General features: G+C 26.7%; 1 protein-coding gene across 1 annotated transcript in view; it reads left to right on the top strand.

Moving 5' to 3' along the window:
• Positions 1 to 23,723, top strand: part of LOC111630486 (G1/S-specific cyclin-D2-like) — a 30,308-nt gene extending 6,585 nt beyond the window's left edge. Inside the window, exons 4-5 of the mRNA XM_023374592.1 lie at positions 10,673 to 10,818; positions 23,112 to 23,723. Of these exons, the coding sequence (XP_023230360.1) occupies positions 10,673 to 10,818; positions 23,112 to 23,258 (293 nt within the window). The 3' untranslated portion in view covers positions 23,259 to 23,723. The remainder of the gene's footprint in view (positions 1 to 10,672; positions 10,819 to 23,111) is intronic.
• Positions 23,724 to 27,632: the final 3,909 nt, after the last annotated feature.

Here is a 27,632-nt window from a genome sequence, read left to right as displayed (position 1 = left end):
ACTCATTCATACTTTTGTAATTTCAAGCTCTTTTTGGTTTTTAAATATTTAAAAAGTGAAAATTTCTAAATTTATATTCAAAATATTGATAATGAAATATTTAAATTATTCAAAAATAATTTAACTAAGATAATATTACCATAATGGTTTTATGGGTTATCTATTATAAACTAATGAATCTATTCATTAGCATGTTTCTTATATTTACAACATTGTGAAAGTTACAAATAACAGTTTTTCACTTAATTTGGAGGATTAAATGAACAATTTTTCACTAATTTGGATGGTTGTAGCCATTTTTCATTAATTTAAAGGGTTAAAGTAACAGTTTTCATACTTTAAAAGAGTTATAAGTCAACTTATTACTAATTCAAGAAATTATAACTTATTTGGTTTGAAAGTTCAAAATAAGATTAAAACTAAAAAAATATTACTATTATAAAATTACAAGCAACAGTAATTTTTCTTAATTAAGTTACAAATGTGAACTTTATATACTTTACAAGTTACAAGAAGGTAATTTTGTTTATTTTGATATTTGTAAATGCAGTAGTTGTAACTTAGTTGCTTTGAAAATTCAAAGCAAGTAAGTTACAACTAAAGTAATGTAACAATATAAAGTTGCACAGTGGCAATTTTCTATATATTAAAAATTATTAGTAATGATGATTTTACACATTTTTTAAGATATAAAAAGACAACTTTTATCTTCTTATAGCTTACAAATGTTATTTGTTTTGGAAGTTCAAAGAAGTGTTATAGTAAAGTTACAAGCAAAAGCAAATTTCTTTGAATTAAAAATTACAAAAATATTTAATTTTACTTTGAAAGTTACAAATAATTGTAATTACCAGCAATATTACTTATTTAATAAGTTTAAAATAAGAAATATTCTTACTGGACAGTTACAAATGGCAACAGTTTTCATTTGAAATTAGAAGCAAGATTAACTTTTCATATTTTAAAGTCATTTTAGAATTTTTTTCCATGCAGCTAATGCAATAAAAAATCTAAAATTAGAAATCATACGCATAAAAAGTAATAATAATAAATGAGAAGTGAGAAGAAGAGTTATTTCTTTTCCTTTTCTATTTTAAGAATGTTCAAATATATGAAAGAGCATCAAACAATTTCAAAAAGAAAAAAGAAAAGAAAGAAAATGAATTTTTCGTCCTTTGTGTAAAGGATAATGGATATATAATTTTCCCGTAAAAATCCCCATGCAATTATTGTATCTTCAGTTTCCTCCTTGGGATGTGTCAGTTGTATTATTGGTACCATTGAAGCACATTTCACGCAATTACGGAAATATTTCTTGTCAACCATCTAACATATTACTTATTATGGTGTAGTGTGTGTGCCATTCTTCAAGATGGGTTGCTCGTTTCTCCTCGTTCTTTTGTGATATTAAACTCCTTTCATACCGTTGCACCTATTGGCCTTTGGATACTAATACCACTCACTTACTGGAAGTGCTCCAAGATTCTTTATCCATTCTAAGAGCACATTTCGGTAACTGTTCACATACAAATAGCCATTTTTAATATAAGAAATTTGTCTTTTTTTTTAGACGATTTAACATCTAAAACACTCCTCTTCTTTCTTTCGTGCTTATTTATTTACAGTATGTAATTTTGAACTAGAATTGTACAAGTTCAATGGTCTTGTTATTGAAGAGAGCAGCTGATAGATATAGTAATAAAACTACTTCCGACTGACTCATTCATTCATCCACTTATATACTGACTCATCATTAAACTTTTCAAGCAAATCTAGTAAAGTTATCAAACTTTTTTCATACGTCTGCATGTCTGTAATTTTATTTTAAACAGGGAAATCCTGTCTCCTTTCCTCATATATTATCAAAAATTGATATTTTGTCTGATAGTTACGTGTTAAGTAATAAAAGATATTTTTTTTGAAAAATTTTTTAGTTGTAATACTTATTTGTATAATTGTAAAAAATATATTTTACATGCTTTTAATACTCTTTGTTACTTTCAAAATCACTCACTAAAATCTGTGCGTTTTATATTTTTCTGTTATGACTTACAATTTTGCTGTTTCTTCCAATCTGTTACCAAAATATCGAGCAATATAATCTAAAAAATTCATTGCTAGAAATGGCTTTTTTATAATTTTTTAATGTCATTATCGTTATCATTATTGTTGATGAAGACTGATTCTTTCTTATCCATTGCCGTTATCCTTCATCTGTTAATCTAAAGAAATTATTAAATTAATTTTATATTAGAGAATGCGGCTAATGGCATTTTAAACAATCTTTTCATGTTATTGGTCCCTAAAAAATTCGTTTTTTAAGAGTCGAATGACGTAAATATTGTATAAGTTACATATGTAAATGATTCGATACTTTATTTTATTATTTAAAAAATAAAAAAAAATTAAATATTAAGTTTTAACAATTAGCTTTTTATTATATAAATATGGTTCTCATTAAATTATATTATACAATATGTTTCTATGTAACGTCTAAGAAAAATTAAAATAAAAAGTTAAAAAGAAATAAAATATAGAATTTCATATAGAATTAATAAAGTCGCTTTTATTTATTTTATATTTCGTTTCATGAATAAATCTTTATATATATTATATATTTTTTGCATCGTCTCTAAGAGGCTCCCGATGAGTAAATATCAATGATAGCATCATCGAAGATGAAACAATGTTTCAATATATCGTACGCTAGATGAATGGGATTATTTATCTAAAAAGTTCATTCAAAAATACAAAAGTTGATAAATAAACTTTATTCCGAAACGCAAAATTGAACATTTTTAGATGCATCTTTTAACCGTATGCACGGAAATCCCTACAGCTATCCTCCAAAAACAAACAAACAAAAAAAAAAGATTCTGAATTAAATATTTATAAAATTTTAATAACATTTTCTTAAGTTTATTTATTTTTGAAAATATAAAAAAAGAACTTTAACTTTTAAACTAGACAATTTAAACATTTATATTAAGTTTTGTTATGACTATGATCCATAAATAAATAATGCAGAGGCGTTGAAATCTATAACATTTACCTATTGGCTTCACTGCATTGCAATGGCTCGAATTTGTGGCATTCAAAGTGTAAATTTCCATGATTTTCTTAATATATGCAAATGATCTCTTTGCGTAGGAAAATTTTGATGATTTTTTCCATTAATTTTCCTCTTTATCATTTTATCAACCCGCGGAACTGACTATTGTTTGGACATTGTACGTTGGCGTGTGAAAGCAATTAGGGTCGGTCGGCCAGATAATTTCCTGACGCGGCTAGACAGCAGACTTATACCCTGTACATAACTTTGTCTGTCGAGACACGAGAAGACATTGACCCCTCTCTCGGTTTTTCTCTACTATACAACAGTCAAGGTTACTTTAATCGTCGCGCGTGGGCGGTAGCAACGAGGTTATACCAACGTCTTTTGTATAATATATATTTTGGTGTATATCTTCAAGACATTTTTGCTTTAGATATACCAAACTCGGTTATCCGATTCCGATTCTTGAGAGTCGGGAGTGATTTTGGGCGGTGGGGAGCTAATAGATAGGTTCAGAGAGCAGAGGTCACGACAGGAATGAACTGGGGGCGAAGACAAGTACCCCCTGGCTGAATGGTCGTCATTCAAGGGAACTATGTGGAAGTAAACGGGCGACTTTGAGGCACCGCTCCACCAACCCTATTCAACTTGTGGAATGTGGGAATGTCTAGTCCCGCTTTGTTGTTCCTTTGGTATGTATGACAGGTTCACTCGGTAGTCTTTCTCTTCTTGTGTGAGTGAAACGATCATCGATTCACACCTTTTCGTCAAAATATCTTTTTCTGTTGATCATCGAATTTCACTTGCAACCCCCACAAACACTAAGAAGAATTCACACGATAATTTTACATTAAAAAAATCATCAAATATGTACAACGCAGCAACTGATACAATGAGAACAAGTGTGTACAGACGGGCAAAGTTTTCATTTGTTCTTTAATTATCGAAATACCTCTACAAAGATTTCTAGTATTTAAATTCGAAAAGGAACCAATAAAAACATTTGTTACATATTAAATTTAGTAACGAAGTTACGCACACTAGACAATACCTTGCATTAAAACAAAGACGGTAGATTGTAGACTCGCTATCAACTATTATATTGACCAAAGAGATAGGGTCAAGGTTGTTTTTGTCATGAAAAAAGGAAAGGAAGACCATTCCAGAGAAGTATGGGTGGCAAACAAATAAATGGAATGGGCGGGTCTTTCCCATGCTTGTCCGAAATGTGCCAGTGTCAGGCGGTTACTGGATGTAACCCACTTCAATCGACCTGTTGGTATCGAAGACTTGCTGGGAAAGAAGTAAATTACGAAACACTAGCCACGAGCTAAAACATCTGGCGATAATTAATTGAGGTATCGATAGGTTGCTTTAATATATTCAAAAACTGATAATGTGTGACGTTGTCTGCGAAGCATCGTATTTTGTGTTGCGTCACAAGCGTTGCGTTTATCCGTATAACAATTTAAATGAGGAATTAATTGTGTTACGACGAGTTAACAATACGTTAAAATGTAGAAAAAACACACTAATTAGTGTGATAAAAATAAAAATGAGCGTGTGAAAGTCTAAGCGGAAGTTTTTGGAAAGTGCTGATGAATACTGATATGAATTATGAAATAGAAATTTTACTTGGCGCTATGATTAATAACGTCTATTACAAGAAATTTATATCATTTTTCTTCTAAAAAACACAATAATTGTATTAATTAAGCGTATTTTAACATGGAAATATATCAAAAATTCTCATTTTTTTAAATATAAATTTGGCATTTATAGCTGAAAGTACGGCAAATATAATGGAAAAATATTTAAAAGTTGGCATTTTTAGAATTGAAAATATAACAGATAGAACGGAATTTTTTAGATAAAAAGTAATGATAAGATACGAATTTAATCATAAAATACACGCGGCTTATATGTGTGTGTGTCTGTGTGTTTTTTTTTTAAAAATAATTAAAAAGAAGAAGATTAATTATATAAGAATTCGTCAAAAATTATCCAAAAAATATGTAATTAAATTGTATTTTGACGCTTTCCAACTGTTGTTAATATAATAAATTTTATTCATAATGAAATTAGGAGAAAAAAATTATATTTGTGTGTGTGTGGACAGCTTCATTAAAAATTATCTTACGTCATAAAACTGTCTGAATGAAAATTACTATTCTTCAATAAACGCCCTGTGTTTGCCTAGAGCGATATCAAACAACATGACTTGTCTAATTTTTTATTTTTATGTTTTGTGTTTTTCCTTGTCTTCATATTTGGATTCTGAGGAAAAATGTACTGGAAATATAAAGTTGTTGTACTTAGCCTTGAATAAATAGCTTAGTGTATCTGAAAGAAATCTTCAAAAAATTCACTTTTTGATTCGTTATCTTCTTAAAAAAAGTGTGTAAAAACTTTTTGGAATTCTTATGTTATGTCCTTGTTTAAAAGTAGTCGTTTTATTCTTAAAATCTTCGAAAAAAAACATGTTTAAAAAACGTAATTTTGGAATGTCTTACGCTAGATTCTTATATAAAAGCAAGCTGTTTGATTGTAAAAAAATTTCAAAAAATATGTGGCGGTGTTTTTGGAATGTCTTATATTATATTCTTATATAAAAATAGCCTTTAATTCTAAAAATCATCGAAAAAGTCGTTAATAAATGTTCTTTTTTGAATTTCTTTGTCCGATTTTTTTTAAATGAAACGGTCACTTTTATGTAAGTATCTTCAAAAAATTCGGAAGAAAGTTTTTGAAATGCCTTTGTTATATTCTTATATTTAAATAACCGTTTTATTCTAAAATATTTCTCCAATTTCTAATTGTTTTTCTGTTTGTTTTTTGTATTATATTTTTGATATATCAAGAAGTCCTCCCAAACTCTCACCTTGTATGAAAATAGTTAAAACATAATTAATTATTATAAAAAAATTCATTTTTTGATGATTTTTTTTCTTCAAAAAATCCAATTTTTTTAAAGTAAAAAATACTTTTTTTGGAAAGTCTTTGTGTTATATTTTACACAAAATTAATTGCTTTATTAAAAAATAAATAAATAAATTTTTTAAAATTAAATTATTGCAATATAAAAAATTCCTTCAAACTTTTATCTGAATGAAAATAGAATTAAAAATTTATGAATTAGTTCTAATCATTATCATCGTTTCAAAGTGATACAAATGTACACAAACAATGCGCGATACCAATTCATTCATAAGATAAAATCTCTTGCGCCTTATAAAAATTCTATTTTGCCGAGTAATTAATTCTAAAAATGCCTTTAATCTTTTAAAAAATACATTTTTAAAGGTTTAATTCACTAATTTCTTAGAAATTCGAAGTGATTTTTTTTTTTTTGTCTTTGTTGCATAGTAACCACAGAAACCATACTTGCATTCTTGCATATTTTTTACAATTTATCTCGAAAGCAAATTAATCAATGGATTAAATTTAATTCCGTTCTTAACCAGACAAATAAAACTTAATTCAAAATTTTTTCTCGTTTTTTTTTCTTTCTTTAATTATCTATTTATCGATTATCGTGACGTACTTCAAAGTGCTGTACAATGCCCTTAGCAACAGCCGATTGTGATGATGATAATGGAGATAAACGTGCCATAAAAATACAGCTGCTACTAGTGAAAGTATGAAAGTAATTAACGTCATCAACATTTAGATTATAATACTTAATACACGATTCTTTTGGTACTGTAAATTGCTTAATTTATACAGAATAAGAGTCTACTGTATACAAGTTATGTAGTACTTTACACTCGTCGGTACAGTTATGAGGCGGTTAATCTACATCTCAGATAATACTTTCTCGTACAGAAATTATCAAAAAATTTTAAGATTTGTTTCGAATTTTTAAAATTTAATTTCTACTATTAATTTTTTAAAAAATATCCTTAAAGTCGAAGCGTTTTGTTATTTTCCTCAATGGAAAACTAAGAAAAGTATTACTAAAACTCACTCTAAATTCTACAAATTTAAGAATTGTTTTTTGATGTTATATTTAGAAATATAGTATTATCGGTATTTTTAGATAATTTTGATGATATAATTGTAATATATTCCAAAAGAACGGCTCATCTTTATGTTGTAATCCTACATCACCAATTATAGTCAGGATCTAGTGACTTTTCTTTACCTCACGTAGTTATATACATCCGGATTTTTAAATCATCAACCTATTTTCTTCACGGTCCCACCCTCTTTTTGAGATCCCACCCTCTAATACAAATTCCTTACCACTTGAGCCTCTTAATATGTATCCATCATACTACATCTTTCTCCTTTTTCGTTGGTACCTCATTTTTCTTAATTCTTTACATTCTTTTCCATCTCGCTTACTCATAACACTTCTTATTTCACTTTTTATTTCTTTTGTAGCAAATTACGACGCGATTTTCTTCTACAAAATTCTTGATCTCTTCTTTTCGCAAAACGATTGGGATTTTTGTCGGAAAAATACAAAAGTTTGCAGAATACTGTGCTGTGTTTTTAGACCGAAGGCTGTGTGGGATTTGATGTAAAAAAATACACAGAATACGGCATACCAAAGGCTTTTTCTGGCAGAAATTTTAATGGGAATTTGTTGCAAAAAATTACGTTTTGCGCTACAACGCTCAACAAACCATACTCTTTTCTTAATAATTTTCTTAATTTCTTAATTAATTAATCTAAATAACAATTTTTAAACAAATTACTACTATAATTCTTTAAAAATTATAGTAATAATCTGTTGTAAAATATATACATTAGATTATTTTTCGTTACAGTATACAGCGCGCGCCCAAAGTTTTTCGGCAGAAAATGCATGTTCCGCTAGAATTTGTAAAAATTGCATAGAAATTACAGGTAAAATATACATTTTGTACAACAGAAAAATAGATAGCATAGATATTTTTTAGGAGCAAAATAATCCGGAAAATTGCTATAAAAATCCATAGGCACCATAGTGTGCAGCAACCATAGTCTTTTTTTTTTAAACAAAAATAATGATAGAAATTTTTTGTTGAAAATAAAATTCTAACCATAGTACATAGATAAGCGTGTTACTTACCAATATATTGCTTATAACATTCCATAGTCTTACAATAAACGACCGTAACCAGTTATAATAAGTGATAAGGCTATTGTTTTTTCGCATACATCTCGTGTATCTGTCATTCACGCTTTATGCTTTCGTTGCAGAAATAAGTAACTTCTAATCTGCAAAACGCCATTTATTTTTTATAAATAGATCATTTTCTAGATAAAAATTTGTAATCTTCCTTTAAAAGTAAAGTAAATTTTTCAAGGATTTTATATGACTAGACTACTTATAATCGTTACTATACTGTGTATAATTTCACTTACATTTAAATAGAAAGGTAATAAATAATTATTTTTTATTGTAAATTTGTTATCTGGAAGTTTATTATAGATCCATTACTTCAAATTCTAGAGAAATTCGAATTACAAGAGTTGAACTTTTATTGTAAATCCATTGTTCTAGAGTTTAAATCCGTTACTCCTGAAATTTTATTGTAAATTTATTACAAGTCGTCGATAGAATTTTCAAGAGTTTCTCTACTTGAAAGTAAGAGAAAAGTGCTTCATGTCAAGTGCCAAACATTACTCATTCAATAATGGACGTCGACGTTTACTCTAAAGAACTGTTTGTTTCTAAATCACTTACAATATTGTAACATGTAAATTGACTTGTAAATTATATACGGATCTTAAAATAGCAAATTTTCATTTATTGTAACTGAGAAACCAAATAAAAAAATCAATTTTTTTAGATTAAAAAAAAACGTAATTTTCATCATAATTTGTTTTAAAATGCTATTTTGTAATTACTTTTTGCGATTTTAAATTGTAAAATAACATTAAATACACTGCAAAAAATATTGTTTACTATAAATATATTGTTTTTTTTTAAAGTTCATGAGTTGTCGTAAACATTTTTATCTAAATTTTTTGGATTCTAAGAGGGCAAAAGTGCCTGTAAAAAATATATCGTCATGTTTATGAGAATAATCAACGAAATGTCATAACTTACAGACACAATTTTGCTTTGTTTTTTAATAAAAATGTGTCAGAAATTGTGTCATTTTTTTAGATAAAAATAAATATTTTAGCATTAAAAATTATTTATTTTTATATATTTTAATATAAATAAGTCGAAACTGTTAAAAATAATTCAAATACTCCGTTTGTTCGTATGTCTGTACGGACTTTATTTTTCTCTTTATTAAAATTGAAAGGATTTTTAAAAGCTTTTTTAGGCTTTTTCATAACCGATTTTATAACATAATAATAATAAGTTTTTAAAGAATTTAAGTCATATATTATAATAAACTCATTTTAATTCGCAACTATCTAAACAATAAACATGACATATTTTGCTTTAAATTCTAAAAAGTTTATCAAGAATAATCTTGATATATTGTTAAAAATATTTTAAACTGGTTACATTTATGTATATAATTTTTCAGCGAATTATATAACAGACAGACAGACGTACAAGAAAAAAATTATACATAAACTCGTTTTCTTAAAATATGCGCTAGAAAATATTTGACAAAGTAGAAGAGAAACAAAAAAAAAGAGAGAAATTAATAGTTTTAGAGAAATATTTTAAACAAGAAAATTTTTTTCTTATTCTTTATCATTTTACAACATAGAAACACAAATATATCGTGTAATTTTGTAGATTTATGTAACTAATGTTCTAACTTACAACTTCATTAATTCATATTGGTGGGAACCCAGGAGAAAATCTATGAATAATTCATTCTCATTCAATAAATCACTTTTTTTTACAACTTAAAAATATTAGTTTTTTAAGATTATTTTATAAATTAAACTTTAAGAAATTAAAAATATATATTTATATAGCAGATTCATTTGTATAAATTCTAAAATTAGCAACAATTGTAATAAGGTTCTTGCAGTTTTTTTATAGGTAAATGTTAATTTTAATTAAAAATTTTCATGTTTTTTAAATTAAAATTATAAAATTAAAGACTAAAAAAGTCATTAAAAATTAAACTTCTTTTAGATTTAATTCTGATAAAACTTGTTTAATTTTTAAAAGCTATTTAATTCTTGAATTTTAATTAAAGATTGATGTTTTATAAGTTAACATTAAGGAATTAAATAGCTTTAAAAATTAAATCTAAAATGAATTAATTTGAATGAATTTTTTTTATTTATATTGATTAATATGAATTTATATTAATGTTTAAAAAATAAAGTAATCCAAATTTAATAATAACATTCCTGTAAATAAGTTGTGAAATTTTTTGAATGAAATGTTTACATTTTTTTGTTTTGAAAAATTTTCCTGTATTTTTATCTTTAAAATTTACTTATTTACAACATTTTTAAACCAAATAATCAATGGCATTTCCTGATAAATAAATGAATATTTAGCAATTTTCTTTTCAAAAAAACAGTATCAATGCACTTTGAAATTTTCAGATAAATTACAGAAAAACTCAGGATGTTATACTTTATTCATGATTCATCAATAAACTGCAACTAGTTACATCTAATATACATTTTAATATTGATAAAATTATATTTTGAGTGTATAAATTGATTAACCGACTTCATTTTTTGTATTTTTAGATTTTAAATTTACAATGTATCCGCCATCAATGATAGCAGCTGCCAGTATTGCTTCTGCCATCCAGGGTTTGATGTGGTTAGAGAAGAGCTGGGCATCTCAGACAGAGTTACTTAATCATCTGCATCAAATTACAGGCATTGAAGTTGTAAGTCACCCCCCTCTAAAAATTCTCAAGTATTAAACAGATAGGTTTACTTTTTAGAAGGGATTTTTTTAGATTTTTTCTGACATGGTGAGAGTCACAGTAGCATCTAAAAAATCTGGGTCAACATGTGTAATGCTATTATACTTGATAACATGAATTACACATTTTAAAATGATGTTTTTTTGAATAGGGAATTAAATAAATCATAATTTTCTAAGAAGTGTTATAAGTTGTTACATACTTTTTTTGAATTGATATAAGAGGGATGTTAAATAATAAAATGTAGATTTTAAACTGTCAGATTTATTTTATTTTGAAGGTTTTAAAAATGAATTTTCTTTAATTTTACTCAAGTAAAATTAAAGAAAATTCTTAAAGTAAAATTANGGTGTAAGAAGCAATAAAACAACCAATTTTGTGCTTAAAGAAATTAAATGAATATTTTGAAATTTATGTAATTCAGCTTTTAATTTTTTTATATCAGAATAAAATACACGCGGCTTATGTGTGTGTGTCTGTGTGTTTTTTTTTTAAAAATAATTAAAAAGAAGAAGATTAATTATATAAGAATTCGTCAAAAATTATCCAAAAAATATGTAATTAAATTGTATTTTGACGCTTTCCAACTGTTGTTAATATAATAAATTTTATTCATAATGAAATTAGGAGAAAAAAATTATATTTGTGTGTGTGTGGACAGCTTCATTAAAAATTATCTTACGTCATAAAACTGTCTGAATGAAAATTACTATTCTTCAATAAACGCCCTGTGTTTGCCTAGAGCGATATCAAACAACATGACTTGTCTAATTTTTTATTTTTATGTTTTGTGTTTTTCCTTGTCTTCATATTTGGATTCTGAGGAAAAATGTACTGGAAATATAAAGTTGTTGTACTTAGCCTTGAATAAATAGCTTAGTGTATCTGAAAGAAATCTTCAAAAAATTCACTTTTTGATTCGTTATCTTCTTAAAAAAAGTGTGTAAAAACTTTTTGGAATTCTTATGTTATGTCCTTGTTTAAAAGTAGTCGTTTTATTCTTAAAATCTTCGAAAAAAAACATGTTTAAAAAACGTAATTTTGGAATGTCTTACGCTAGATTCTTATATAAAAGCAAGCTGTTTGATTGTAAAAAAATTTCAAAAAATATGTGGCGGTGTTTTTGGAATGTCTTATATTATATTCTTATATAAAAATAGCCTTTAATTCTAAAAATCATCGAAAAAGTCGTTAATAAATGTTCTTTTTTGAATTTCTTTGTCCGATTTTTTTTAAATGAAACGGTCACTTTTATGTAAGTATCTTCAAAAAATTCGGAAGAAAGTTTTTGAAATGCCTTTGTTATATTCTTATATTTAAATAACCGTTTTATTCTAAAATATTTCTCCTATATTATATATTTTTTGCATCGTCTCTAAGAGGCTCCCGATGAGTAAATATCAATGATAGCATCATCGAAGATGAAACAATGTTTCAATATATCGTACGCTAGATGAATGGGATTATTTATCTAAAAAGTTCATTCAAAAATACAAAAGTTGATAAATAAACTTTATTCCGAAACGCAAAATTGAACATTTTTAGATGCATCTTTTAACCGTATGCACGGAAATCCCTACAGCTATCCTCCAAAAACAAACAAACAAAAAAAAAAGATTCTGAATTAAATATTTATAAAATTTTAATAACATTTTCTTAAGTTTATTTATTTTTGAAAATATAAAAAAAGAACTTTAACTTTTAAACTAGACAATTTAAACATTTATATTAAGTTTTGTTATGACTATGATCCATAAATAAATAATGCAGAGGCGTTGAAATCTATAACATTTACCTATTGGCTTCACTGCATTGCAATGGCTCGAATTTGTGGCATTCAAAGTGTAAATTTCCATGATTTTCTTAATATATGCAAATGATCTCTTTGCGTAGGAAAATTTTGATGATTTTTTCCATTAATTTTCCTCTTTATCATTTTATCAACCCGCGGAACTGACTATTGTTTGGACATTGTACGTTGGCGTGTGAAAGCAATTAGGGTCGGTCGGCCAGATAATTTCCTGACGCGGCTAGACAGCAGACTTATACCCTGTACATAACTTTGTCTGTCGAGACACGAGAAGACATTGACCCCTCTCTCGGTTTTTCTCTACTATACAACAGTCAAGGTTACTTTAATCGTCGCGCGTGGGCGGTAGCAACGAGGTTATACCAACGTCTTTTGTATAATATATATTTTGGTGTATATCTTCAAGACATTTTTGCTTTAGATATACCAAACTCGGTTATCCGATTCCGATTCTTGAGAGTCGGGAGTGATTTTGGGCGGTGGGGAGCTAATAGATAGGTTCAGAGAGCAGAGGTCACGACAGGAATGAACTGGGGGCGAAGACAAGTACCCCCTGGCTGAATGGTCGTCATTCAAGGGAACTATGTGGAAGTAAACGGGCGACTTTGAGGCACCGCTCCACCAACCCTATTCAACTTGTGGAATGTGGGAATGTCTAGTCCCGCTTTGTTGTTCCTTTGGTATGTATGACAGGTTCACTCGGTAGTCTTTCTCTTCTTGTGTGAGTGAAACGATCATCGATTCACACCTTTTCGTCAAAATATCTTTTTCTGTTGATCATCGAATTTCACTTGCAACCCCCACAAACACTAAGAAGAATTCACACGATAATTTTACATTAAAAAAATCATCAAATATGTACAACGCAGCAACTGATACAATGAGAACAAGTGTGTACAGACGGGCAAAGTTTTCATTTGTTCTTTAATTATCGAAATACCTCTACAAAGATTTCTAGTATTTAAATTCGAAAAGGAACCAATAAAAACATTTGTTACATATTAAATTTAGTAACGAAGTTACGCACACTAGACAATACCTTGCATTAAAACAAAGACGGTAGATTGTAGACTCGCTATCAACTATTATATTGACCAAAGAGATAGGGTCAAGGTTGTTTTTGTCATGAAAAAAGGAAAGGAAGACCATTCCAGAGAAGTATGGGTGGCAAACAAATAAATGGAATGGGCGGGTCTTTCCCATGCTTGTCCGAAATGTGCCAGTGTCAGGCGGTTACTGGATGTAACCCACTTCAATCGACCTGTTGGTATCGAAGACTTGCTGGGAAAGAAGTAAATTACGAAACACTAGCCACGAGCTAAAACATCTGGCGATAATTAATTGAGGTATCGATAGGTTGCTTTAATATATTCAAAAACTGATAATGTGTGACGTTGTCTGCGAAGCATCGTATTTTGTGTTGCGTCACAAGCGTTGCGTTTATCCGTATAACAATTTAAATGAGGAATTAATTGTGTTACGACGAGTTAACAATACGTTAAAATGTAGAAAAAACACACTAATTAGTGTGATAAAAATAAAAATGAGCGTGTGAAAGTCTAAGCGGAAGTTTTTGGAAAGTGCTGATGAATACTGATATGAATTATGAAATAGAAATTTTACTTGGCGCTATGATTAATAACGTCTATTACAAGAAATTTATATCATTTTTCTTCTAAAAAACACAATAATTGTATTAATTAAGCGTATTTTAACATGGAAATATATCAAAAATTCTCATTTTTTTAAATATAAATTTGGCATTTATAGCTGAAAGTACGGCAAATATAATGGAAAAATATTTAAAAGTTGGCATTTTTAGAATTGAAAATATAACAGATAGAACGGAATTTTTTAGATAAAAAGTAATGATAAGATACGAATTTAATCATAAAATACACGCGGCTTATATGTGTGTGTGTCTGTGTGTTTTTTTTAAAAAAATAATTAAAAAGAAGAAGATTAATTATATAAGAATTCGTCAAAAATTATCCAAAAAATATGTAATTAAATTGTATTTTGACGCTTTCCAACTGTTGTTAATATAATAAATTTTATTCATAATGAAATTAGGAGAAAAAAATTATATTTGTGTGTGTGTGGACAGCTTCATTAAAAATTATCTTACGTCATAAAACTGTCTGAATGAAAATTACTATTCTTCAATAAACGCCCTGTGTTTGCCTAGAGCGATATCAAACAACATGACTTGTCTAATTTTTTATTTTTATGTTTTGTGTTTTTCCTTGTCTTCATATTTGGATTCTGAGGAAAAATGTACTGGAAATATAAAGTTGTTGTACTTAGCCTTGAATAAATAGCTTAGTGTATCTGAAAGAAATCTTCAAAAAATTCACTTTTTGATTCGTTATCTTCTTAAAAAAAGTGTGTAAAAACTTTTTGGAATTCTTATGTTATGTCCTTGTTTAAAAGTAGTCGTTTTATTCTTAAAATCTTCGAAAAAAAACATGTTTAAAAAACGTAATTTTGGAATGTCTTACGCTAGATTCTTATATAAAAGCAAGCTGTTTGATTGTAAAAAAATTTCAAAAAATATGTGGCGGTGTTTTTGGAATGTCTTATATTATATTCTTATATAAAAATAGCCTTTAATTCTAAAAATCATCGAAAAAGTCGTTAATAAATGTTCTTTTTTGAATTTCTTTGTCCGATTTTTTTTAAATGAAACGGTCACTTTTATGTAAGTATCTTCAAAAAATTCGGAAGAAAGTTTTTGAAATGCCTTTGTTATATTCTTATATTTAAATAACCGTTTTATTCTAAAATATTTCTCCAATTTCTAATTGTTTTTCTGTTTGTTTTTTGTATTATATTTTTGATATATCAAGAAGTCCTCCCAAACTCTCACCTTGTATGAAAATAGTTAAAACATAATTAATTATTATAAAAAAATTCATTTTTTGATGATTTTTTTTCTTCAAAAAATCCAATTTTTTTAAAGTAAAAAATACTTTTTTTGGAAAGTCTTTGTGTTATATTTTACACAAAATTAATTGCTTTATTAAAAAATAAATAAATAAATTTTTTAAAATTAAATTATTGCAATATAAAAAATTCCTTCAAACTTTTATCTGAATGAAAATAGAATTAAAAATTTATGAATTAGTTCTAATCATTATCATCGTTTCAAAGTGATACAAATGTACACAAACAATGCGCGATACCAATTCATTCATAAGATAAAATCTCTTGCGCCTTATAAAAATTCTATTTTGCCGAGTAATTAATTCTAAAAATGCCTTTAATCTTTTAAAAAATACATTTTTAAAGGTTTAATTCACTAATTTCTTAGAAATTCGAAGTGATTTTTTTTTTTTTGTCTTTGTTGCATAGTAACCACAGAAACCATACTTGCATTCTTGCATATTTTTTACAATTTATCTCGAAAGCAAATTAATCAATGGATTAAATTTAATTCCGTTATTAACCAGACAAATAAAACTTAATTCAAAATTTTTTCTCGTTTTTTTTTCTTTCTTTAATTATCTATTTATCGATTATCGTGACGTACTTCAAAGTGCTGTACAATGCCCTTAGCAACAGCCGATTGTGATGATGATAATGGAGATAAACGTGCCATAAAAATACAGCTGCTACTAGTGAAAGTATGAAAGTAATTAACGTCATCAACATTTAGATTATAATACTTAATACACGATTCTTTTGGTACTGTAAATTGCTTAATTTATACAGAATAAGAGTCTACTGTATACAAGTTATGTAGTACTTTACACTCGTCGGTACAGTTATGAGGCGGTTAATCTACATCTCAGATAATACTTTCTCGTACAGAAATTATCAAAAAATTTTAAGATTTGTTTCGAATTTTTAAAATTTAATTTCTACTATTAATTTTTTAAAAAATATCCTTAAAGTCGAAGCGTTTTGTTATTTTCCTCAATGGAAAACTAAGAAAAGTATTACTAAAACTCACTCTAAATTCTACAAATTTAAGAATTGTTTTTTGATGTTATATTTAGAAATATAGTATTATCGGTATTTTTAGATAATTTTGATGATATAATTGTAATATATTCCAAAAGAACGGCTCATCTTTATGTTGTAATCCTACATCACCAATTATAGTCAGGATCTAGTGACTTTTCTTTACCTCACGTAGTTATATACATCCGGATTTTTAAATCATCAACCTATTTTCTTCACGGTCCCACCCTCTTTTTGAGATCCCACCCTCTAATACAAATTCCTTACCACTTGAGCCTCTTAATATGTATCCATCATACTACATCTTTCTCCTTTTTCGTTGGTACCTCATTTTTCTTAATTCTTTACATTCTTTTCCATCTCGCTTACTCATAACACTTCTTATTTCACTTTTTATTTCTTTTGTAGCAAATTACGACGCGATTTTCTTCTACAAAATTCTTGATCTCTTCTTTTCGCAAAACGATTGGGATTTTTGTCGGAAAAATACAAAAGTTTGCAGAATACTGTGCTGTGTTTTTAGACCGAAGGCTGTGTGGGATTTGATGTAAAAAAATACACAGAATACGGCATACCAAAGGCTTTTTCTGGCAGAAATTTTAATGGGAATTTGTTGCAAAAAATTACGTTTTGCGCTACAACGCTCAACAAACCATACTCTTTTCTTAATAATTTTCTTAATTTCTTAATTAATTAATCTAAATAACAATTTTTAAACAAATTACTACTATAATTCTTTAAAAATTATAGTAATAATCTGTTGTAAAATATATACATTAGATTATTTTTCGTTACAGTATACAGCGCGCGCCCAAAGTTTTTCGGCAGAAAATGCATGTTCCGCTAGAATTTGTAAAAATTGCATAGAAATTACAGGTAAAATATACATTTTGTACAACAGAAAAATAGATAGCATAGATATTTTTTAGGAGCAAAATAATCCGGAAAATTGCTATAAAAATCCATAGGCACCATAGTGTGCAGCAACCATAGTCTTTTTTTTTTAAACAAAAATAATGATAGAAATTTTTTGTTGAAAATAAAATTCTAACCATAGTACATAGATAAGCGTGTTACTTACCAATATATTGCTTATAACATTCCATAGTCTTACAATAAACGACCGTAACCAGTTATAATAAGTGATAAGGCTATTGTTTTTTCGCATACATCTCGTGTATCTGTCATTCACGCTTTATGCTTTCGTTGCAGAAATAAGTAACTTCTAATCTGCAAAACGCCATTTATTTTTTATAAATAGATCATTTTCTAGATAAAAATTTGTAATCTTCCTTTAAAAGTAAAGTAAATTTTTCAAGGATTTTATATGACTAGACTACTTATAATCGTTACTATACTGTGTATAATTTCACTTACATTTAAATAGAAAGGTAATAAATAATTATTTTTTATTGTAAATTTGTTATCTGGAAGTTTATTATAGATCCATTACTTCAAATTCTAGAGAAATTCGAATTACAAGAGTTGAACTTTTATTGTAAATCCATTGTTCTAGAGTTTAAATCCGTTACTCCTGAAATTTTATTGTAAATTTATTACAAGTCGTCGATAGAATTTTCAAGAGTTTCTCTACTTGAAAGTAAGAGAAAAGTGCTTCATGTCAAGTGCCAAACATTACTCATTCAATAATGGACGTCGACGTTTACTCTAAAGAACTGTTTGTTTCTAAATCACTTACAATATTGTAACATGTAAATTGACTTGTAAATTATATACGGATCTTAAAATAGCAAATTTTCATTTATTGTAACTGAGAAACCAAATAAAAAAATCAATTTTTTTAGATTAAAAAAAAACGTAATTTTCATCATAATTTGTTTTAAAATGCTATTTTGTAATTACTTTTTGCGATTTTAAATTGTAAAATAACATTAAATACACTGCAAAAAATATTGTTTACTATAAATATATTGTTTTTTTTTAAAGTTCATGAGTTGTCGTAAACATTTTTATCTAAATTTTTTGGATTCTAAGAGGGCAAAAGTGCCTGTAAAAAATATATCGTCATGTTTATGAGAATAATCAACGAAATGTCATAACTTACAGACACAATTTTGCTTTGTTTTTTAATAAAAATGTGTCAGAAATTGTGTCATTTTTTTAGATAAAAATAAATATTTTAGCATTAAAAATTATTTATTTTTATATATTTTAATATAAATAAGTCGAAACTGTTAAAAATAATTCAAATACTCCGTTTGTTCGTATGTCTGTACGGACTTTATTTTTCTCTTTATTAAAATTGAAAGGATTTTTAAAAGCTTTTTTAGGCTTTTTCATAACCGATTTTATAACATAATAATAATAAGTTTTTAAAGAATTTAAGTCATATATTATAATAAACTCATTTTAATTCGCAACTATCTAAACAATAAACATGACATATTTTGCTTTAAATTCTAAAAAGTTTATCAAGAATAATCTTGATATATTGTTAAAAATATTTTAAACTGGTTACATTTATGTATATAATTTTTCAGCGAATTATATAACAGACAGACAGACGTACAAGAAAAAAATTATACATAAACTCGTTTTCTTAAAATATGCGCTAGAAAATATTTGACAAAGTAGAAGAGAAACAAAAAAAAAGAGAGAAATTAATAGTTTTAGAGAAATATTTTAAACAAGAAAATTTTTTTCTTATTCTTTATCATTTTACAACATAGAAACACAAATATATCGTGTAATTTTGTAGATTTATGTAACTAATGTTCTAACTTACAACTTCATTAATTCATATTGGTGGGAACCCAGGAGAAAATCTATGAATAATTCATTCTCATTCAATAAATCACTTTTTTTTACAACTTAAAAATATTAGTTTTTTAAGATTATTTTATAAATTAAACTTTAAGAAATTAAAAATATATATTTATATAGCAGATTCATTTGTATAAATTCTAAAATTAGCAACAATTGTAATAAGGTTCTTGCAGTTTTTTTATAGGTAAATGTTAATTTTAATTAAAAATTTTCATGTTTTTTAAATTAAAATTATAAAATTAAAGACTAAAAAAGTCATTAAAAATTAAACTTCTTTTAGATTTAATTCTGATAAAACTTGTTTAATTTTTAAAAGCTATTTAATTCTTGAATTTTAATTAAAGATTGATGTTTTATAAGTTAACATTAAGGAATTAAATAGCTTTAAAAATTAAATCTAAAATGAATTAATTTGAATGAATTTTTTTTATTTATATTGATTAATATGAATTTATATTAATGTTTAAAAAATAAAGTAATCCAAATTTAATAATAACATTCCTGTAAATAAGTTGTGAAATTTTTTGAATGAAATGTTTACATTTTTTTGTTTTGAAAAATTTTCCTGTATTTTTATCTTTAAAATTTACTTATTTACAACATTTTTAAACCAAATAATCAATGGCATTTCCTGATAAATAAATGAATATTTAGCAATTTTCTTTTCAAAAAAACAGTATCAATGCACTTTGAAATCTTCAGATAAATTACAGAAAAACTCAGGATGTTATACTTTATTCATGATTCATCAATAAACTGCAACTAGTTACATCTAATATACATTTTAATATTGATAAAATTATATTTTGAGTGTATAAATTGATTAACCGACTTCATTTTTTGTATTTTTAGATTTTAAATTTACAATGTATCCGCCATCAATGATAGCAGCTGCCAGTATTGCTTCTGCCATCCAGGGTTTGATGTGGTTAGAGAAGAGCTGGGCATCTCAGACAGAGTTACTTAATCATCTGCATCAAATTACAGGCATTGAAGTTGTAAGTCACCCCCCTCTAAAAATTCTCAAGTATTAAACAGATAGGTTTACTTTTTAGAAGGGATTTTTTTAGATTTTTTCTGACATGGTGAGAGTCACAGTAGCATCTAAAAAATCTGGGTCAACATGTGTAATGCTATTATACTTGATAACATGAATTACACATTTTAAAATGATGTTTTTTTGAATAGGGAATTAAATAAATCATAATTTTCTAAGAAGTGTTATAAGTTGTTACATACTTTTTTTGAATTGATATAAGAGGGATGTTAAATAATAAAATGTAGATTTTAAACTGTCAGATTTATTTTATTTTGAAGGTTTTAAAAATGAATTTTCTTTAATTTTACTCAAGTAAAATTAAAGAAATTTCTTAAAGTAAAATTAAAGAATTAAGTATGTGGATTGGTTTTTTTAGAATTAAATCTAATAAAATTTTAATAGATAACTGAAAGAAGTTTTTAGATTTCTAGAAGACTTTTTTAAATATTTTTTTAGCTATTTAATTCTTTAATTTTGCTTAAAAATTTGTATTTAAAAAAAAATAAAATTAAAGAATTATCTCTTAAATACTCATTTATTTTTAGTTATTTATTAATTTTAATTTTTAAAAAGTAATTTAAAATTTACTTATATTTTTAGATTATAGGAAGAGAGTAATTTTTAAGCATAGTTTTTCTATACTTGAACATTGAATAATCATCTAAAAAATTAAAAAAATAATAATAATTTGTTGTAAAAAATTAAGGAAACATTCAAGAAAAACAAATTAATACTTTCTTAATTCTAGAAATATTTATTTTTTTACAATTAAATTACTTAAATTAAAAAAAAAAAGATAGCAAGTTCAATCAAAAAATCAAACATTGCATTAATAAAATATAATTTAAAAAAAATGTAAATTATTTTTTTGAATTATGTATTTAACATGACGTAAAGATGTCAGTCAACTCCAAAAAAGATACTTCTTTTTTTTTTTGAAGTTGTAACGAATAGCGAAGCTTTGAAAATTTCACGTGGGAGGTCCAACTTGTCAGGTATCAGGAGGTCACTCACCGGCTTCTTTTTTTTGGTACTTTCTCTTCTCTCCCACACGGGGCTAACCAGACTGTTTTGTCCCGAAGAACCTAGACCAAGGTCGGGGAGCAAGAGTAACGGGGGGAAGAAGAACTGTTTCTCATCCCTCCCTCGAAGGAATCTTATCTGACATTCCATCGTTATACAGGGAGCTCTGACCCAATATTCATCTACTCACCTAGATCACTTGCCAATGAATAACGCCTCTGAATTTCGCAGGATTTTTTTTTTCTTTTTCCTCCTTTTCCTAAATTGAATTGCGTGATTGATCCTTTGTAAATTTTGTATTTTCTAACAATAAATATGTATTAAGTTTATATTTTCGAATTTTCTTTACTTTTTTAAATGTTTATTCCGATATTCAAATGCGTGAGAATTTACTATATAAAATGTACTTAATTAAGGAAGCTTCAAAACTAACGCTATTTGTATTGAGTTTTCTTTTTTTATGCTTAATTTATTAATTAATAATTAAAATTAATTGATAATCTAAAAATAATTCTTAATTTTACTTTATTTTTAATGCTTATTTCACATTTTTTTTTTTATGAAGAAGTGCGCCATAGTAAAAATTATAACTAATTGTTTGAAGTAAAATTTGAATAGATTTTACAATAATATAAGCTGTAAATAAACAGAATTTTCGCACTTTTGTGCTATGAAATAAGCATTTAAAACTAAATTACACTTGGCGCGGTGTAAGAAGCAATAAAACAACCAATTTTGTGCTTAAAGAAATTAAATGAATATTTTGAAATTTATGTAATTCAGCTTTTAATTTTTTTATATCAGAAAATAATTTTGAATTTTTTTTTAAAAAAAAAAAGCAAAGATAAACTAAAGAATCCGGATTTGCAAACTCTTAAACACGCTCTATCGCATACCAATGCGAATGGCTATTAATTTGACAACATGTTTAACATAATATTTATATCATTCAAAAAAATTTGCCATTAAAAATAAAAAGTTACGTAATTTAGCGCATTTTTCAATAAAATTCGTATATTTTCTATGAAATTAAATACAAATAACCAAGAAAATGAATGCATTTATTTACTTTTTGTATTCTTAATAGCGCAGTTTGTATTTGCTAATAGCAGAAAATTGCAGTTTTCTTAATTTATTCATTACGGTATAATTAAAAATTTATCACCAAAAAAACAAAGAAATTAAATAATTTAAAGCATTTTTTTTTTAAATAAAATTAAACAGAAATAATTTTAAAAAATGAATAAATTTACTTACATTTTTTGGGCGATTGATAGCGTAGTTTGTAATTACTAATGGTGAAAAGAAAGTGCAATTTTCTCGATTAAATTAATTAATTTTAATTAATTAAATTTGAAATTAATGTATAAAATAGAAAGAAATTCCAATAATTATATCATTTATTATGATGAAACGTATCTGTCGAAAGCCTTATCCTGTTCCTCTTCCGATGTAAGTTCATCCTGTATCTACCCTTAGTCTTCCTGTTATCCATCTATTTCTACTTTACTTTTCTGTTATTCTGCTTCTAATTATGTCATAAACACTATCAGGCTGTTGCACATCGATGCTAATTATATAAATAGAAAATTGTTTGTGTATTTAAGCAGCGTATTTTCTTTGTTTCAGGATTGTCTTCACGAATGTTTAGAACAAATCGAAGAAATGTTATCTAGCCACGTGAATGCAGCTCATCTTTCTACAAATTCGAAACTAGCAGAAACGGAACAAGGTCAGCCAGAAACACCAACCGATGTTCAAGATGTACAGTTTTAGTTTAATTTTTCCTCGCAAACAATTGAACATATGTGAGAAAATATAAAAAAAAAGCTTCCTAGTCATCATTTATTTTAGTTTAAACAATATATATATATAGCGATTATACAATGCTTAGGCCATATATTTTACTGTATTGTGACTGTGCCTTACGTGTTGCAAAGGTCTAAGTTACTTTGGTAAAGGAAGAATAAGAAGAATAACTTCAATTCTGCTTATTCACGTGAATAATAACAATAAGAACTTGGTTTCTTCCACAAATTTGAGAAGGAATAAAAAAATATAATTCGTTATTCTAGAATTTTTTGTACATAAAAAAACTCATTCGACTCAGGAATCATACCTCGTTCGTCTCATTTACCTCATAATCATTTTTTTTATTATGTACTTAAATTGAGAATTGTTGTATACTTTTTTTCTTTTGATATCGTTATCTGTCCATATAAATAAAATTTTAAAACTGCATTTAAATAATTTTTTTCCATAATTTATTTTAAAACATTATTAATACATATTACACATAGTTTCTGCCACAATTATGGATAAAATTAATGAAACTAAAGCATATATACACGTCAAGAAACGAATAATAATCATTTCAGACGGATTTTTTTTAATAAGATACGAACCGTAAATTTAACAAATATTGCAAATAGCGACTCAAAACTAGTTGCAATTTAAAAAATTAAGTTTAATTTAGATGTAAAATATATTAAATTTAATTAAGTTAACGTTTAATAAGACTTAGAAAATTCACTCTAATAATAATGGATTAATCGAAGAATGGCTCATAAATGTAGGAATTAAATATGTATTTTTTAAAATTACTTTTGTAAATTATTCTTGAACTATTCATTATTTTGAATAATACATAAGGATATTAAATTCCAACATTTTAATTTACCTCTTTGAAGAACGTGATGCTGATTGTCAGATCAACAATTCCCACGTAATTAATTACATAACGATCGTGTTTTAATTTAATAACGAAGTGTTCATAATTTACTTTTTGTTTGAATTTCGACTTCATTGTTAAATTTCCAAGAAAATTCAACATTAAAATATTGTAAACAACTAAAAATATCAATGATGATGATCCCACCTATCCGGTACTTTTAACTACTTACTTTGATATTTTGCAAAGAGTAAATTAATGTATGAATGGTAATTTAAAAATAGTTTAATTACATGAAGTCATCAAATATTTTTATTTATTTTAAACTCTTTACTTGTCACAATTAATAGGAAATGATGTTCAACTGGATTCTGTCCAGGCAAAGAACAAACATGTGTTACAAAAACAAAAAATGTAGGGAAAATTCAGGATTCTTGGAAAAAATTCCCATTTTAATAAAAATTAATTTAATTTTTAGAAGATATTTATTAAATAAATGAGATTTTTTTTTTTACATAGAATTCGAAGTAACTGAAATCCTAAGATATAAATGTATTTGGAAGTAATTTTCGTAATTCTCCTTAAAATATCCTAATTTAATTTAGTTTCATATACCGTAACCAAATCTAGTCTTATTTACCATTAATTTAGTTAATTGTACCGTAAAAAGAAAGTTCGTATACTGTATACTATGTACTGTACCATGTGGTAAATTTAAGAGAATTTTTATGGCGTCTTCATTGTTATGAAACTCGTGAAACACACGAATTCATGTTCATCTGGTTAATTACGAACATCACGAAGATATTTGTGACAATCACCATTGTTACGGATCGTAAGAAAGATCGTATCGATGTAATCACTAACGAGACGTCATTCAAAACATGGAAAGAACACTAAAAACTTTAAAAAAAGGATAAGATACTAAAAATTAAAATGGTAATGAAGAATAATTTGCCACCGGAAACGTTACAACCGGAAATCTCGTGACGTAACATGCATGACAAAAACCACCTCTTTGAAGATTGTTGTTACATTTCCGGTGACAAATTACTCCTTTTATTAGGTGGGTCTTATTTTCGATGTTTTCTTTTGTAACGTCCCTCACCACATTTTTGTTGATCTTAACCACTAGACCATGTTATATCTGCAATTATGTGTTGATCTATGGATTATTTCACCATTATTCTCTGTATAAATGAGTCGAATTCAATTATAAATTTTAAAATTCTTTAAAAAATACATCTAAGATTAATTACAATTAAATTTAACTCGATTAGGAATTATATATCGTAACAACTTCATGGAATTCTGGTGCATTTTTCATGTTCTTATATTCAGGTCGAGCAGAATCCAAGATTTAAAGTATATTCTGTTAGAAAATGTGCAATATATTTTAAAAAGCAGCAAACAATTCTGTTATTGATTACGGTATCCTTTATGGATGACCATTAAAATTTATTATTATATAACTTATAAAAATTCCCCGAAGTCCCCTGTAATTTAATCAACAATTAACGCGCAATGTTAAACGTAAATGTTGGCAAATGAACATATTTAACGTTATATTTTTATATATTTTTCCATCACAGTCACATGTACCAGGTGATAAGAGAAACTCGAAACTAAACCATATGGCGTGTGGGTTTTGCAGGTGGTCTAAAATGATCGAATGCAAACAAAAGATACGCGATTAGACTACAGTAAAGCAATAAAAAAAAAACATTTAAATTATCATTTAATACCGTAAAACGTGTAAACAAACAACAGTTACGTTATATAGAAATAAAAATTTCTATTCTATAAAAATGTTTGGCAATTTATTGGTTCCTCCTGAAACTCGATGAAATCAGAATATTTAGTGATTGTTTTGGTTATAAATTTTAGAAATTGAACGTTTAGAAACTGATGGTGGACACGTTTTAGAATTGAAATACAATATTTCAATTAATATCAAAATTAATTTACAAAGCTTAATATATACGTTTATATGGACATTGTCAACACGAAAATTTGCTGCAATCATAATTTTAGTTTAAATTCTAAACATTAATTTTTTGAAAATTAAATTTTAAAAAATTTTTAATGAGCTTTTCAGCTAGTATTTGAGTTTTGAAGCTTGATTCGACTGATCAACTCATTAACTTGTAGCAACTAAAACATTGTTGCCTACTTCAGATTCCTCCAAAAAAACGTTTAATTGGTCGGTGTTGAGGCACGTTTATACCTTTGAATATAATTTTTCCCATAAATGGAACTGAGTTTCTTGACATATGTTTCGGCATTAACTAAGTTTCCATACTTGTGTTCGGCCCTTAGGTGAAATGACTCTTCATACAACAACTTTCTTTCGAAACATGTTAGGTCTCTTCTTAATCGACAATTTCACTATCTTTACAGTAATAATGATGAATGTTAGTAGTTTCGTTACGAACGAGAGTAGAGTAACTTTGTCGTCTATGGTAATGTCCTTTAAATGACTTAACTCGTCTTCTCGAAGCTGGCGTAACCTTTTCCTTTTCATTCTTAATCAGCTGTCAGAATACTTGAAGCGCTGATTTCTATTTCATTAGCTTAACGTTATATGTTTCGTGTCAATTACTGTTGTCATATACAGTATTATGCCAAATACATTTACCATATAATACAATACTAAATTTCAGTTAACATACATCATACCAAGTACCACTGCCAAATAATGTGCCAAATACTCAGTTACCATACATACGCCATTTCAAATACTAGTATTATATATTATGCTGAATACCATATATCAAACATTCAAATTACCATGTGCTAGCCAAGTACTCAATTGCCAAACGTACAATTGTTAGCGATTGACTGCCAACGGGAAATATGGCCACGTGTTCATGTATAGAGAAAAACCTCTATAAATAAACACTTCCTTCCTCCTGTCTGGACGAGTACTTTGTACGAGAAAAACGATCGTATTCAATACTTAATAGAATCACTACTAATTATATAATGTGAATGGTACGTGAATCATAAGAAAAAACAATATGTCTATTATACACTATCTACCGCATTTTAAGAGGAAGGAAGTGTTTATTTACATGAATTTCATAACTTCTCGTGGGAATGAAATCTATATTAAAATTCATTTTCCATACTTTTGAATGTACTTTTTATGATTTATTCCTCATAAACCTATCACTGATAAAACAATAAAATTGTTTTATTATGGTCAAGACTACTTAAATTGTAAACGCAACCAACGCAAAAAATATTAAATAAGACTAAGAACAAGTACTAATGATATTTAAAAGAAGTCGGATAAATATTGTTTGATTTTAAAAATATTCATTAAAATGGTAACTTATAATCTGTATTTACTATAAGAAAATTATTGAATTCATAGCTTTATGCTTACTAATCACAAACAATGTAATTGATCCAAATAATGACGTAAATAGCATCATCTTTGTCTTGAATACTCCACATTTAGTCGGATTCCTATA

This window comes from Centruroides sculpturatus, unplaced genomic scaffold (genome assembly GCF_000671375.1).
Source record: "Centruroides sculpturatus isolate CEXI.00-Female unplaced genomic scaffold, Cexi_2.0 scaffold554, whole genome shotgun sequence".
NCBI classification, from domain to species: Eukaryota; Metazoa; Arthropoda; class Arachnida; order Scorpiones; family Buthidae; genus Centruroides; species Centruroides sculpturatus.
This window is presented reverse-complemented; position numbering and strand designations above follow the sequence as displayed.